We start from the raw sequence: 13,927 nt of genomic DNA, 5'->3' as shown, positions 1-13,927 counted from the left end.
TGGAAATTTATCAAGCGACAAGTTTTGGGATTGGCTGAATGTCTTTTATTGTGGGCCCCTGCTCTTCAAGGTGTTAGCCGTCGTCACTCCGAGCAGACGGTCTAAGCCCCTATGCATGGGGGTAAAGTTAAAACTTGTTCTTTTTCCAATCCCATACAGCAGAATACGCTTGCTATCTAATTAACAAAGCAACACTTTGATATGAGGGGCCGCATCACGTCATCTGCGGCCAGTGACTTCTGGCCAGGAGCTCACGGCATCCTCGACTTCGTTAAAGAAGGTAGCCGCATTGAGGATAGAAGTGCCACCCAGAACCACTCGCACCCCTGGCGTTGTTGCATTTATACCGGTTATCATCTTAGCCTCCTCATATGTTGCGCCGCCCACGATAAAGACAATTACATCCTGTGGCTTATCTCGTGATGACCCTCCGCCTTCCACGAAGGGGTATTGTTGTTCCCTCAAGCGACCCTTGATGAGGTTCTGCAGTGTGCTTTCCAAAAGAGTTGTATGTTGCGTATACACGTTTTCCACACCCTTTAGCTTAAATCTGCTTGAAGCACCAGAGAAGATGCCCGCAGAGTCAAACATGTCGGAAATTCCCCCTTGGGATGGAGATGTGTGGAGAGATAGGTGGTAAGCGAGGATCTTGTTAACTAGGCTCGACTGTGCCGGTGAGACACCGCCGGCTGCAACTAGAAGATCTACTAGCATGGGAATGGCATTTGATTGCTGTTTGTGATAGCGCAGAGCATATAGTGCTACCAGCCCAACTTTGGCATTTGCCGTGATGTCGGGGGTTTGAATTAGGTTTTGGATATTCTGGCAATGCATTTAGTAGTCTGGCACAGTGATTTGGAAATCGGTCCTGACCTTTAGATCGGTATTATGATTGTCATTGCACGCAAGGCTTTGCTCAACCTCGCTCACCTCCAATAATTTTTGAGCCGATACTCGTCGACTTAGCTCCGACATTAGGTTGACATGCTTGCTGACATTTCCCGAGAGCTTTCGAAACTCGGGATATTCCTCAATAAACCGCTTCATGTCAGCTATCGACTCGATATTGGCATTGTTCTTCGTCTTGGACTGATACTGCTCAACATAGTCCTTTATCGTCGAACCGAGATCGCCAAAATTTAAGAACATATTTTTCTTGAAGAAGGGGTCTTGGTCTTGAGATAAGACAATTTCCCTCAGCTCCGGCCGTATTTCTGGGACATTGCTGAGGTCGACTCGGCCGTTGTGAATCCCCAAAAGGTGGTGAACCATGGCTTGATATGTCCACTGAGTAAGTAATGGTGTCACGGGGTCCTCTCGCCTGTCGAGAATCAGAAGAATCGGAGGCGTATCAACTTTGCGGAACTCGAAAAGCTGTTCTTCCTGGGACATGAGATAGCGCACCTCTGATGCCAGTTTTTTAGCCAGCGGGCTGCTTTTCCCATATCTGATGAGTGGCTTTTTCTTCAGCGACAATAAAACCGCAAGCAAGCCTTCGGAACATCTTCGAAGAGAATCCGCATTCCAAGCATCGGGATTTGGGCCCCATATTCGCCACTGTGGGAGAGATATCGAGAGTGAGAACAAATCAGAGTTGATAACCGTATAGTCGGCGAAGTGTTCCTGAACGGCTTTCACCACCTCATGGTCATCTGCCTCCGCAAGTCGCTCCAGGGACGACTTTTTCACTACGTTCGTGAAATACAGATAATATTCGCCATATTTAGGATCGCGCAGCTCATCTATCAGAAGTTGGATACTCTCAGACGATGGGCGGAGGAGGCACAGGCATCGAAGATGACGCATTTTTTCGCGGCCGGTATTGTCCAGGCGATCAATGAGATATACTTCGTGATTCAGTAATGATGATTGCGTAACGGCCGTCGAAACAATGGATACGGTTTCCCCATCCAAAAGCAATATTTTCATTTTGGTTGAAGAAGTATCTCCAGAAGACATGACGATCTTTGAAATGTAGCCAGATATAGCCTGGGAGACGTCCATTTTCGGCGAGAAAGTGAGGCCACCTCGGCCTTGACCAGCGTCTCTTTATGTCACAATACTTTTTAGATTGCTGCCGAGGTAGGTTCGACTTTGGTAGAGGAGATGCTGGTGCTGCAAATCTTGGAGACCAAGTCCAAGACCAAGCCAGCGCGAATGACCTCCTGACAAAGCGGTGGATTTTGATAGGAAAGTGGCTGGCGCGTTGAATGCGAAGCTTACGTTGCTCGAGTCCGTGAATGGTACCTTGGGACGTGGGTTAGCGACACATGTGTGGCACCTCCCAGAAAGGGACTATGTGCTTCCGTAGCTTTGGTGGGCGACTCGGGTACGTGCATACCGTAACCCGCTATGCACATATTGTTCCTTCACCATGTTCTGTTCCAGTCGCCGCTAGGAACTCCACGGGCTTAATTAGATTTTGGATTTTGGGCGAACTTTCAAAAGCCAGCAAGGCAGTTGTCCAGTATCGCCATGAGAACGAAGCTGCATTCTTTATTCGCCCACAGCCAAAACCCTGCTAGTAGCCGCGCATCCGTGTCTTCCAGATAATGGCTCTAGAGGAATGCCCATCGAGGTCAGAACCGACGTAAGTACAAAGAACCTTGTTCTGCAACGGTCTTCATTGGTATCAACTCATATCTTCATGGCAGGCTCTCATTCACACAGGGGCTCGTCGTAGGGCAACTGTCCGTAGTACTGATACTGGCTGCATTTATTAAATTCTTCATCTTTGGCGATCCACCGTCATCAGATGTAACGGCATCACTACGTGCCTCGGAACGGAGATCCAGAACACTCGCTCACAAGCAATCCCTTCTCAGTTTACGCAGTCCGAGTCAAAGGCAGAGCCAGCATTTGAAGCGCAAGAAGTCCAGCGTGCTACGGAACCCACCAGCGCTCACCATTGGATCCATTTTGAGCAAAACTTACTACAACGTCGACAGCCACCAACCGGAAAGCCTCGATTGGTTTAATGTCCTTGTTGCTCAGACAATCGCTCAATTTCGAAGCGACGCACAACATGATGACGCCATTCTCAATTCCCTAACCAAGGCGCTGAACGGAGCATCTCGGCCTGACTTTATCGATGACATTCGTGTTACGGAACTGAGTTTAGGAGAGGACTTCCCCATTTTCAGTAACTGTCGCATTATCCCCGTGGATGAAGACGGCCTTACTCTCGGGAATGGTATCAAATTTGATGCCACGGCTGCTGCACGGGATGGAACAAGACTGCAAGCTCGGATGGATGTTGACTTGAGTGACATGCTTACTCTTGCTGTCGAAACAAAACTGCTCCTCAACTACCCGAAGAAGCTATCTGCTGTCCTCCCTGTTGCGCTGGCCGTCTCTGTTGTCCGGTTTAGCGGGACTCTATCCATTTCCTTTATTCCTAGCAATCCGTCACAATCGACACCGACAATGATGACTTTTAGTTTTCTAGATGATTACCGATTGGATTTTTCTATCCGCAGCTTGCTTGGGAGCAGATCCAGATTACAAGATGTACCCAAGATTGCCCAGCTAGTCGAAGCTCGGCTGCACAGGTGGTTTGACGAGCGTGCGGTGGAACCCCGCTTCCAAGAGATAGCTCTCCCAAGCTTGTGGCCGAGGAAAAAGAACACCCGAGGACCTGATGATACAATTGTGGATGGAGGCTTATCTATTGGTCGGTCTAAAGGGAAAGATATTGGTCGTGATGTTCGAGATGACATTTCATGGCGAAAAGAGACATCCACTGAGGGTCGAAAATGGGACATGACATCGCTGAGGTATCGCAACCCTGTTCAAGATACCAACATTGCTGATATACCGGGTTCACTCCCCAGCCTTTAGCATTTTCTGTACTTAAGTAAAGAGGGTTCAGATTATTGCCCGGCTGTTGATGTTGAAAGATGTTAAAGCAAATTTGTATCGTCAGAGAACCCCCTAACCCCCTGAGGGACACCATCTACTGTCATCATGGGTCACCGCGTGCGTCGCATACCAGCTTCCAAGGCTTTAGTACAAAAACGCAGTTGCCTAAATATGTAGCATGGTTTCGTCGGCTAGGTTTTGCCACCGGATCCCGGCAAGGCTTTGTACATTGTGTCTAAAACTCGGCGAGAGCCATTGGCGAAGTCGTCAATGAGGATATATTTTGCCACCACAAAATGGAGCCTCCCAGAAGCAACACGTAGTACGGGACAGTCCACTTCAACACATTGCTGGGTTGGGAGAGCTCATTATCCGAGAGCCAATATGGCTCTAAAACACCCCAAACACGAGGAAGGCCTATTGAGTTACATAGCGTATGAACGGCGATAACAGATAGCAGCGATCCGGTACGCAGGAAGATAAATGTAGCATAGGCCCCAAACACACTGGTATAGGACAGCTGAAGAATAGAGCGGGCGATTGCAGCTACAAGAGGCGTTTCGGGATGCGTGACGCGGAACTCATAGAAGTGGTGGAGGTGTGCAAGCCCAAAAGCAAGGGGCGAAAAGAATATGATGCGTTTGATGCTACAACCAGCCACCAAGAGTAACGGCACAGCTGCGGAGCGGAAAAGGCATTCCTCAGTAATAGGACCCTGCATAATTGTGTAAGTTTCCGCCATGGGCCAGGTGCAGACGCTGAAGGACGAAGAGCTCATACGGCTACCATATTCCTCCACATAGCCCAGTCTCCCCAAAGCTGCCCCAAGGGTTCTAATCGCAACCATGACTGCCATACGCCATCAATGAGCAGACATTCATACAGGGGCCCAGCAAATAACAAAGTTGTTAGGAGTAAGGATCTGAATGCGTCAATGATCCCCAGTGGCCAGTATCCCATGATATGCCACGGTGAACCTTGGTCAGCAGCGGTAGTCCCACCGAGAAGGACGAATGTTGCGAGCGAGCACAAGGTAGTTGAAAACGACACTGAGCGAATCCTGGCACGTATTGCTTCCGGTGCGTCCCTGGACCTACCAGCCGCGGCCCTTGTCGACGCCGATACATGTAGAGGGAGCACATAGACGAGACAGTATACAATCTTGAAATTGGCACCAAAAGGCTCGCCGTCAGCTTTCCAATGTACGACAGGCTTTGGTTTTCAAGCGGCAAGGGACAATGAGAACGCCTTCTAGGCTTCTCTGGTGTAATACATGCAATTGGAAAAACTTACCAAAAGACTGAAGGCCTGTAGCTGACTCAGGCCAGGTTGACTCGATGCGGGACTTGGCCAGGAACTCATTGTTGAGCCGGGCTCGAATAGAGGCCTCGGTGTGCTTTGTTGCACCAGGCGTGACTGTTTCAGATGTAAGCAGCTAATTGAAAGCCGGGCTTAGGAATGCCTATGGTTGTGCGCGTCTAATGGGCATCTGATTGGAGTGTGCAATCGAGAGAATATCGAAAATGTTGGTCTGAAGTTATGGCTTGGGATTCAGCACTGGTCTCCTCCGTACTTACCTACCTACCTACGCGCGCGGCCCCTGTTTCTGGCAATAGCATAACTATTACAAGACAGGTCTTAAATTATTACTAATTAATAAAAGTCTTATGTATTAAGTAAAAATTTTTATTTAGCTGTCTTATAATAAATAATAGCTAGAGAACAGTTACTAGAAAACCCCTTAGCGCGCTATAGTTGATACCTAGGTACCTAGGTACCTAGGGTAGGTAGCAGCACAGAGCGTGTAAACCTAACTACGAAGGTGAGGGAGGAAGTACTTCGTAGGTATTAGTGGGTCTCTGGATTCTGTCGAACTATTAGGCTAGGCCGGTCAACTGGGTTGACAATGTCAATCTGGTTTAAATTGTGTACTATAAGTCTATAACATATAACAGCACACTGCACTTGTGTAACGGTGGCTTAGGTTCTAAGGCATAATAGGTCTATTTCTTAGAAAGTAAGTTAGGTTAAATGCTATAGAGTAGCTTTTTAAGTAGTATTATAATAAGGCTATTAAGAGTATAACTCTTAATAATAAGATTATTACTTAAATTAATTAATAAAGATTTAAACTATTTAATTATAGAAATATCTTCTTCTTAAGTACTCGTTTATCTCTTTATTATAATCCTAGATTAAATAGATTTTATTTAATCCCTTATATTAAATTAGGTTAATTCCCTTTAATCTATTAAGTTAAATTAAATTAATCTCTTTTAATTCCCTTACGTAACTTATAATCCTATTAGGCCTTATTCTTATTTATATATTAGCGGCTTATAACGCCAGTTAATTACTTTAAGTACCCTTAATTTATAATATAATACTTCTCCCTTATTAGTTTTATTCTTAAGGTTATTTTATTTTATCTAGTAAGTATTTTTTTTCTTTCTCTCTTTTCTCTTTTTTCTTTCTTTATTATTCTTTTTATAATATCTTTTAATCGTGTTTTAAAATAGCGATTTTACTTTAACTAAAAGATTAATTATAAACGTCTTTCTAAGTTTATATCTACCTTTAGCTTTATTATATCTTCCTATAATTCGTGTTAAAAAAATAATTAAGAGTATATTATTATTAAAGGGAAAGACAAGTATAACGAATATACTTTACGTGGTTATATTAACTATAATTTAAGCGAAACGTCTTTAAATACTTATAATTATATTCTTCGTAAAAAGAATCGTTTTAATAGAGAACGTGCTTTAATTAAGGAGAATTTAAAGCGAGTAATAGCTTATTTATAAAGAATTTATCGTTAAGAGAAATTTTTACGATAAAAGGCTATAAAGATAATTACTTATAGTATAAAGAGTTTAAACGAGTTAAAGGCTTAAAAGCGTTTAAAGTTAAAGTTTAATATACTTAATTAAACACTTAAGTTTTTAATAAACTTAGGTTTTCTTATTTTTAATAAGTTTTTATTCTTTAATAGAATTATTTAAGTAATATTAAGTAATTCGTAAGATTCTTAGCTAGTTCTTAAGTGTTTTTAAAGTTTAAATATCTCTTTTATTTAATAAGATAATAATAATTCTTTATATCTTCTTATACTTTAAGTATTCGTTTAACTTTATATTTATTAGTATCTTTTATTATAATATTTATAGTAATTATAAATTTATTTAATACTTTCTTTAATAGTAATATATAAAATATAGAATAGATTTTCATTTTATTTAGTAATAATAGTTTATAGTTAATATTTAAGATTTTTTATTTAATAAGAAATAATTTAATCTTCTTTTAGTTAAGTTTATTATTAGGTTACTTAGTTTTAATATTTTTATAAATAAGATATACTTTATATCTTTTCTTTAGAATTAGCGCTAGTAATCTCTTTTTATTCGCGTAGTATTTTATTTAGTTTTATAAAAATATTTATTTCTATTATAAGTGTTTTTATATTTCTATTATAGTTATTATATGCGTTATAGCTACTAGCACGTTTATATTTTATATTACATGTATCTTAATAATAGGGTTAAATCTATAATTTACCTTAAATAGTAATATCTTTATATTATTAATCTTAAAGCTATTATAAGCCTATTATACTAATAATAGCTATTCTACTTAATTATTCTATTAGTAGTTAATATAGTGTAACGGTGGCTTAGGTTCTAAGGTATAGTAGGTTTATTTCTTAGGAAGTAAGTTAGGTTAAATACTATAGAGTAGCTTTTTAAGTAGTATTATAATAAGGCTATTAAGAGTATAACTCTTAATAGTAAAACTATTACTTAAATTAATTAATAAAGATTTAAATTATTTAACTATAAGAATATCTCCTTCTTAAGTACTCGTTTATCTTTTTATTATAGTTTTAAATTAATTAGCTTAACTATTAATCTCTTTAAACCTTAATTAATTAGCTTAAGGTTTAGTTAGTTTAATTCTCTTTAATTAATATATTTAAATATTAACCTCTTTAATCGCCTCTTAGGTTACGTGGTTAATTACGTACCCTTATCTTCTTCTTATACTTATAGGTTATACCTATTCTAGCTAATACGATTTCGTCTCGTGTCTTATATAGTATTATTTGTAATATTATACCCCTTTTTTATTAGTCTTATTCTTAAGGCTTTTAAAATAGGCTAGCTTAAGTATTATACGTTTTCTTTCTTTTATTATTATATACTATTATATTAATTAATTATATCTTAAAATAGCGGTTTAAAGCTTTATTTACTTCTTCCCTTTACTAAAATAACCTTCTTTTTATAATAATTAATAATCTATTTTTATCCCTTATAAAGGCTTACACTTACTATACTTATATAGGATTTTTCTAATATAAAGCCTTTATTTCTAATTTAAGTTATTATATAAAGTGTATAGTAAATAAGTAAGGGAATTATAATATTATAGGGGTAACCTCTTAATAGCTTTATAGTATTACGAATTAATATTATAAGCTTAAAAGAGAGCTTAAAGAAGCTAAGAAGCGTGCTTTAACTAAGAATTAAAAGGTCTTACGTTTATAAAAATAAAAGAAATTATAATTTAAGAAAATAATACGTGTAATTACACGTAATATTAATAACGTTAAAAAGTTAAAACGTGTAAAATATAAGAAAGTAAAATAGCTTTAAAAGACTATAAAGATTCTTTTTACTTCTTTTAAGAATCTAGATTCTATTTTAATTTATTCCTTAAATATTAAATTTAATATTAAGTTATTAGGCGGTACTTAAAAGATTAATTAAGATACGTTTCTTAAGAATAAAACTATTTAAGTAACGTTAAGTAATTCGTAAGATTTTTAGCTAATTTTTAGGTGTTTTTAGAGTTTAAATATCTCTTTTATTTAATAAGATAATAATAATTCTTTATACCTTTCTATACTTTAAGTATTTATTTAACTTTATATTCGTTAATATCTTTTATTATAATATTTATAGTAATTATAGATTTATTTAATACTTTCTCTAATAATAATATATAAAATATAAAATAAATTCTTATTTTATTTAATAATAATAGTTTATAGTTAATATTTAAGATTTTTTATTTAATAAGAAATAGTTTAATCTTCTTTTAATTAAGTTTATTATTAGGTCGCTTAATTTTAATGTTTTTATAAATAAGGTATACTTTATATCTCTTCTTTAAGATTAGCGCTAATAATCTCTTTTTATTCGCGTAGTATTTTATTTAATTTTATAAAAATATTTATTTCTATTATAAGTGTTTTTATATTTCTATTATAATTACTATATATATTATAGCTACTAATGCATTTATATTTTATATTATATATATTTTAATAATAGGGTTAAATCTATAATTTACCTTAAATAGTAATATCTTTATATTATTAATCTTAAAGCTATTATAAGCCTATTATACTAGTAATAGCTATTCTACCTAATTATTCTATTAGTAGTTAATATAGCTTTATAGATATTATTTAAGTATTTAGTTTAAGATTTTTATTTGTTTATTTAATTATAGGTAAAATACTATTAATAAGCTTTATTTAATCTTTATAGTTTTTATAAGGTATTTTTAAAAGTTTAAGGTAAATAATTTATTACGATTTAATATAAGCTTTATTAGTAATTCGTGTTATATAATAACTATTTTAAAGAATATATACGTTAAGTTCTTAATATTACTTAATTTCTTATATAAAATATAATAAGTGTATTTTATAAGTTTATTTATAATAATTAGAATACTATTATAAGTTACTTCTATTATAGGCAGACCTCTAAATGTATTGTATTTTTTGTATTTTTTACTATGCTGTATTGTATTGTATTGTATTGTAATATAATACAATACAATACATAAATGAAATACCTATAAATGTATTATTAGGATATATAATAATAAATTTTTAAAAATATATAATAATAATAGATTTTTTTCTCGTTATAATAATATAAAAATTATACTTAAAAGTCTACGTATTAATGAAATATTTTACTTTAAAAATAGAATAAATATAAAATATTATATAACTTTTTATATAAAATAAATAAAAAAATAAGGTTTTTTTTTTGCTTTATAAAGACGTTATATTATATAAATTAAGTAAATATTTTTTAAATAATTTTTTTTACTTATATTATATATAAAAAACTAAAAAAATATATAATATATATTAATTATTTTAAAAATAATATTAAATAATAAATAAAAATATATATATAATATAAGATAATTATATAATAATATATTCTTAATAATATATATTTTTTTTATTTTTCTCTTATTTATTACTAATTTAAATTATTTATTATACTTTATATTTTAAATATTTTTATTAATATAATATAAATTATATATAAATTATATATTATAAAATTCTTTAGCTTTTTTCATATTTATTCATACATTTTATAATTATAAAATATTTACATATACTTATATATATTATAATATATATATATATATACATTAAAAATAAATTCTATGACTTTTATTATACTATATATTTCATCTATTATAACTCTACGAAAAAAACGAATTTTATTACAAAATTAGTATCATTTAAAAGCTTATAATCTTAGCTATTTAAAAATATTATTTTTATTTACTTTTAATTAATAATTATAGAGATATTATATGCGGTATCTAGTGGTGTTAAGAAAGTGGAGTATTTAAGTTACCCCGCTTTAGGAAAAACGCCACATTCTATAAACTAGAATATCTCTACTAATAATAGACGAAAATAGATAAAAATAGAACTAATCAATAGCTCTTAAAAAGCTCTATCTTTACATACTAGGTGCATCTTTATACGTCTAATATTCCTAAAGTTATATTAACTTAAAGTTTAAAAATGTAAATACTTCTTGTAGTATACATATGTATGTTTCAGGTGAAAAAACGCCTTAACGTAACACAACAGAAAGCCCTCTATACATTGTAATCACACCGGTATATTCTACTGTTTCATAATAGTTGTATTTTGTCTTGTAAATTTTTCACCGATTTCTGTACAAATATGCACGTTTTAGGGGTAAGTTAGGCATCAAAAAAATGCCTGAAATTTAAGGTTTTCATGACATCTTTCATTGTATCTAAACTCTATATATTGACTGTGTTATCCCTCTTTAAAGTTTAGAATTCTCTTTTTCTACACCAACACTTAAACACCTATAACTCAACCAATATCTTACTTTTAATAAAACTTTTTTTTTCACTAAATAACCCTACTTTTAGGGTATATAGTAACTACTTTTTTTACCTTAAAACCCTATCTTATTTATTATTAAAAATGGCTGAAAATCCCTTTAATTCTGAACCCGATTTATCTACGAATAATAACTCTACTACGAGTCTTCCAACGCTAAATCAATATCAAAATGACCCTGAAAATGATGAGGGCTATCAATTTAGTTCAAAATCATATATCTTTCAACATAATCTCTTTGATTTTCGATTATTAGAGATTAATTTTAATAAAGAAAGACTAATTCATTGTTTTTACACTCAACTAGACTGTTTATTTACTTTTTATAGTAAAGCAAAGCGTTTTCAGTCTTTTAATAGTGTTACACACTATAAAAAAAAACATCCTTCTATTGCAACCTCAAAAAACGAAGAAAATTCTAAATTAACGTGTAAGTTATTATCTTTAAACTATTCTTTTAATATATTAATATAATATTATAATATTTTAAAGATATTAATTACTAATTTATTAATATATAGTGCCTATTACTACGGAATCACCTTTATTATCCGAAATATCAGCTCAATCTAGTATATCTAGCAGTAAAAGAGGCAATAAAAGACCTAGAAATAATACTATTATTAGTGAATTTTCTAAGGATACTGCTCTTATGCTAGCTATTGAGTTTATGCTTCAAAATAACCTATCTTTTACTACTATTACTAGTAAAAGCTTTAAAAAGCGAATAAGCTATTATAATAAGTAAGTTTATAATATTATATTATATATTTAATAATATAATATATATTTAATAATATAATATATATTTAATAATATTAACTTATTTTAGTCAAGATACGAGCTTTTTTCACTATCAAAATATACTTTCTCATATAGATATTTTATATTTAAAAATGAAGAAGAATATAATTAATATAATTCAAAATCAAGTTAATAAATTAGGTTATATATCTATTTAACTTGATATTTGGACTTCTATTAATTCTAAATCTTATTTAGGAGTTATAGCTAATTGGCTAAACTCTGAATTTGATTTAGAATACTATTTAATTGGTTAGTTTATTATTTTTATTATATATTATATTATTATTTAACTTTTTAAACTAATTATATTTAGGATTTGAATATTTACCTAATACTCACACTAGAAGTTCTATTGATCTTTGTTTTAATCAATTATTATTAGAATATAATATAAAACCAGAAAAAATATTAAGGTAAGTTAATTATAAGGTTATTTTATAATACTTTATGATATTTTATGATATTTTATTAACTTATTTTAAATTATAGTTTTACTAGAGATAACAGCTCTAATAATAACACTTTTCTTACCTCTTTTTTAAACTTTTATACGGAAAAAAACCTAAAACCTTTCAATATTCGTTGTACAGCTCATATTTTAAATATTATTGCTAAAGATATTATATCTACGTTTATTACCGAATCAACAACATCCGAAAATATCGAAAAATACAAAAATAGCGAGCTTTTATACTTTTTAACAGAAGAATTTAACCAATTATCTTCTGAAAAACAAAAACAATTTTCTAATTTACTTCCAGGTATTTTAAGTTTTTTTTCATTATATTTATATATATTTTAAGCTAATTATTATATAGGAATTATTGGAAAAGTTAAAAAAGTAGCAATTCTTCTTAAAAATAACCAACAACTTTATTCTTAATGGATTAAAGCTTTAAAAGAAGCTAAATCTAAGGGCTTTATAGCTAAAAATAATAATATTACAAAAATACCATTAGGTAAGTTATATAATATATTTAATAGCTTTTATTTCTATTAAAACCTTAAAAATCTATTTAAAACTATTAATAATTATTACTAACTATTTTTACTTAACTTAGCAAACGCAACAAGATGGAATTCAACTTTTAGAATGATAAATACGACTATTATGCTTAAAAAAGCTATTATATTATTACAAAACGTTACAAATATAGCAGCTTTTAAAGATGCTAATTTAACAACGCAAGAATGGCTTGATTTAGAGACTTTATCAAGCATTTTAGAGGTTTTTAATGAGCCTACAAAGAAATTATAAAGCTAGGCTTATAATACTATAAGCTTAGTATCTTTTTATATCTTTAAAATATACTTTCTTCTTGAAAATATATTAAAAGATCAAGAAAGTTGGCTTAAAAACGTAAGTTTTTTATATTTTTAAACTTTTTATATTAAAATAATAACTATTCTAACTTATTTATAGAAAACCGCTTATAATCCGTTAGCTAGAGCTTTTATTTCAGCTTTAAATATAGGTTTAAAGAAACTAAATTACTATTTTCCAAAAGATATTAATAGTAATTATAGTTTTTGGAAGCCTTATTTATTTGCTGCTATATTAGACCCTAGATTTAATATTGAAACGGTTAAAACTCGATTTAATATAAATTCAACTACTTTACATTTATTATTAAATGATTTAAAAACAGAATATTAAGAGTAAGTATAAATAATTATTAAAAATAACCTTTTTTTTAATATTTTATAACTAATTATATCTTAGAACATATGAATTATATATAAAAGACCCTAAAAATAAGCTTATTCCAAATATAGAAATAGAAGAAGATTCTTCTTCTAGTTCTAATTTAAATAATCGAGAAATAATCGATTTATAACAACCAGCTAAGAAATTAACATCTTATAAAGATCCTAGGCTTAAATTAAAGCCTAGTTTATTTGATAACTTATTTCCTAAGCAAAAAAATAAAGCTATTAAAGAAACTAGAAAAAACGAGATTTCTAGTTATTATAAGCTTAATTTAGAAGATAATAAGGTATTTTTAACATTTATAAGCTTAACTATATAAAAATAAACACTAACTTTTA

At 31.7% G+C, this 13,927-nt stretch overlaps 2 protein-coding genes across 2 annotated transcripts; one reads left to right on the top strand and one right to left on the bottom strand.

The window, feature by feature from the left end:
• Positions 1 to 24: 24 nt before the first annotated feature.
• Positions 25 to 2,258, bottom strand: VPS45_1 (vacuolar protein sorting-associated protein 45). The gene is made up of 2 exons (XM_066117941.1): positions 874 to 2,258; positions 25 to 822 (listed from the first exon to the last, which is right to left on the bottom strand). The coding sequence occupies exons 1-2, from the start codon at positions 2,002 to 2,004 to the stop codon at positions 220 to 222; spliced, it is 1,734 nt and encodes a 577-aa protein (XP_065977736.1). The 5' UTR covers positions 2,005 to 2,258; the 3' UTR covers positions 25 to 219.
• Positions 2,259 to 2,423: 165 nt separating this feature from the next.
• On the top strand, positions 2,424 to 5,286 carry MMM1_1 (ERMES complex subunit mmm1). Its single transcript, XM_066117940.1, has 3 exons — positions 2,424 to 2,590; positions 2,655 to 5,042; positions 5,161 to 5,286. Exons 1-2 carry the CDS (start codon positions 2,553 to 2,555, stop codon positions 3,838 to 3,840), a joined length of 1,224 nt encoding a protein of 407 aa, XP_065977735.1. The 5' UTR covers positions 2,424 to 2,552; the 3' UTR covers positions 3,841 to 5,042; positions 5,161 to 5,286.
• Positions 5,287 to 13,927: the final 8,641 nt, after the last annotated feature.

The sequence above is a fragment of the Metarhizium acridum genome (genome assembly GCF_019434415.1).
Source record: "Metarhizium acridum strain ARSEF 324 chromosome Unknown scaffold_13, whole genome shotgun sequence".
In the NCBI taxonomy this organism is placed as follows: Eukaryota; Fungi; Ascomycota; class Sordariomycetes; order Hypocreales; family Clavicipitaceae; genus Metarhizium; species Metarhizium acridum.
The sequence above is the reverse complement of the archived record's forward strand: the minus strand, read 5'-3'. Positions and strand labels throughout refer to the sequence as shown.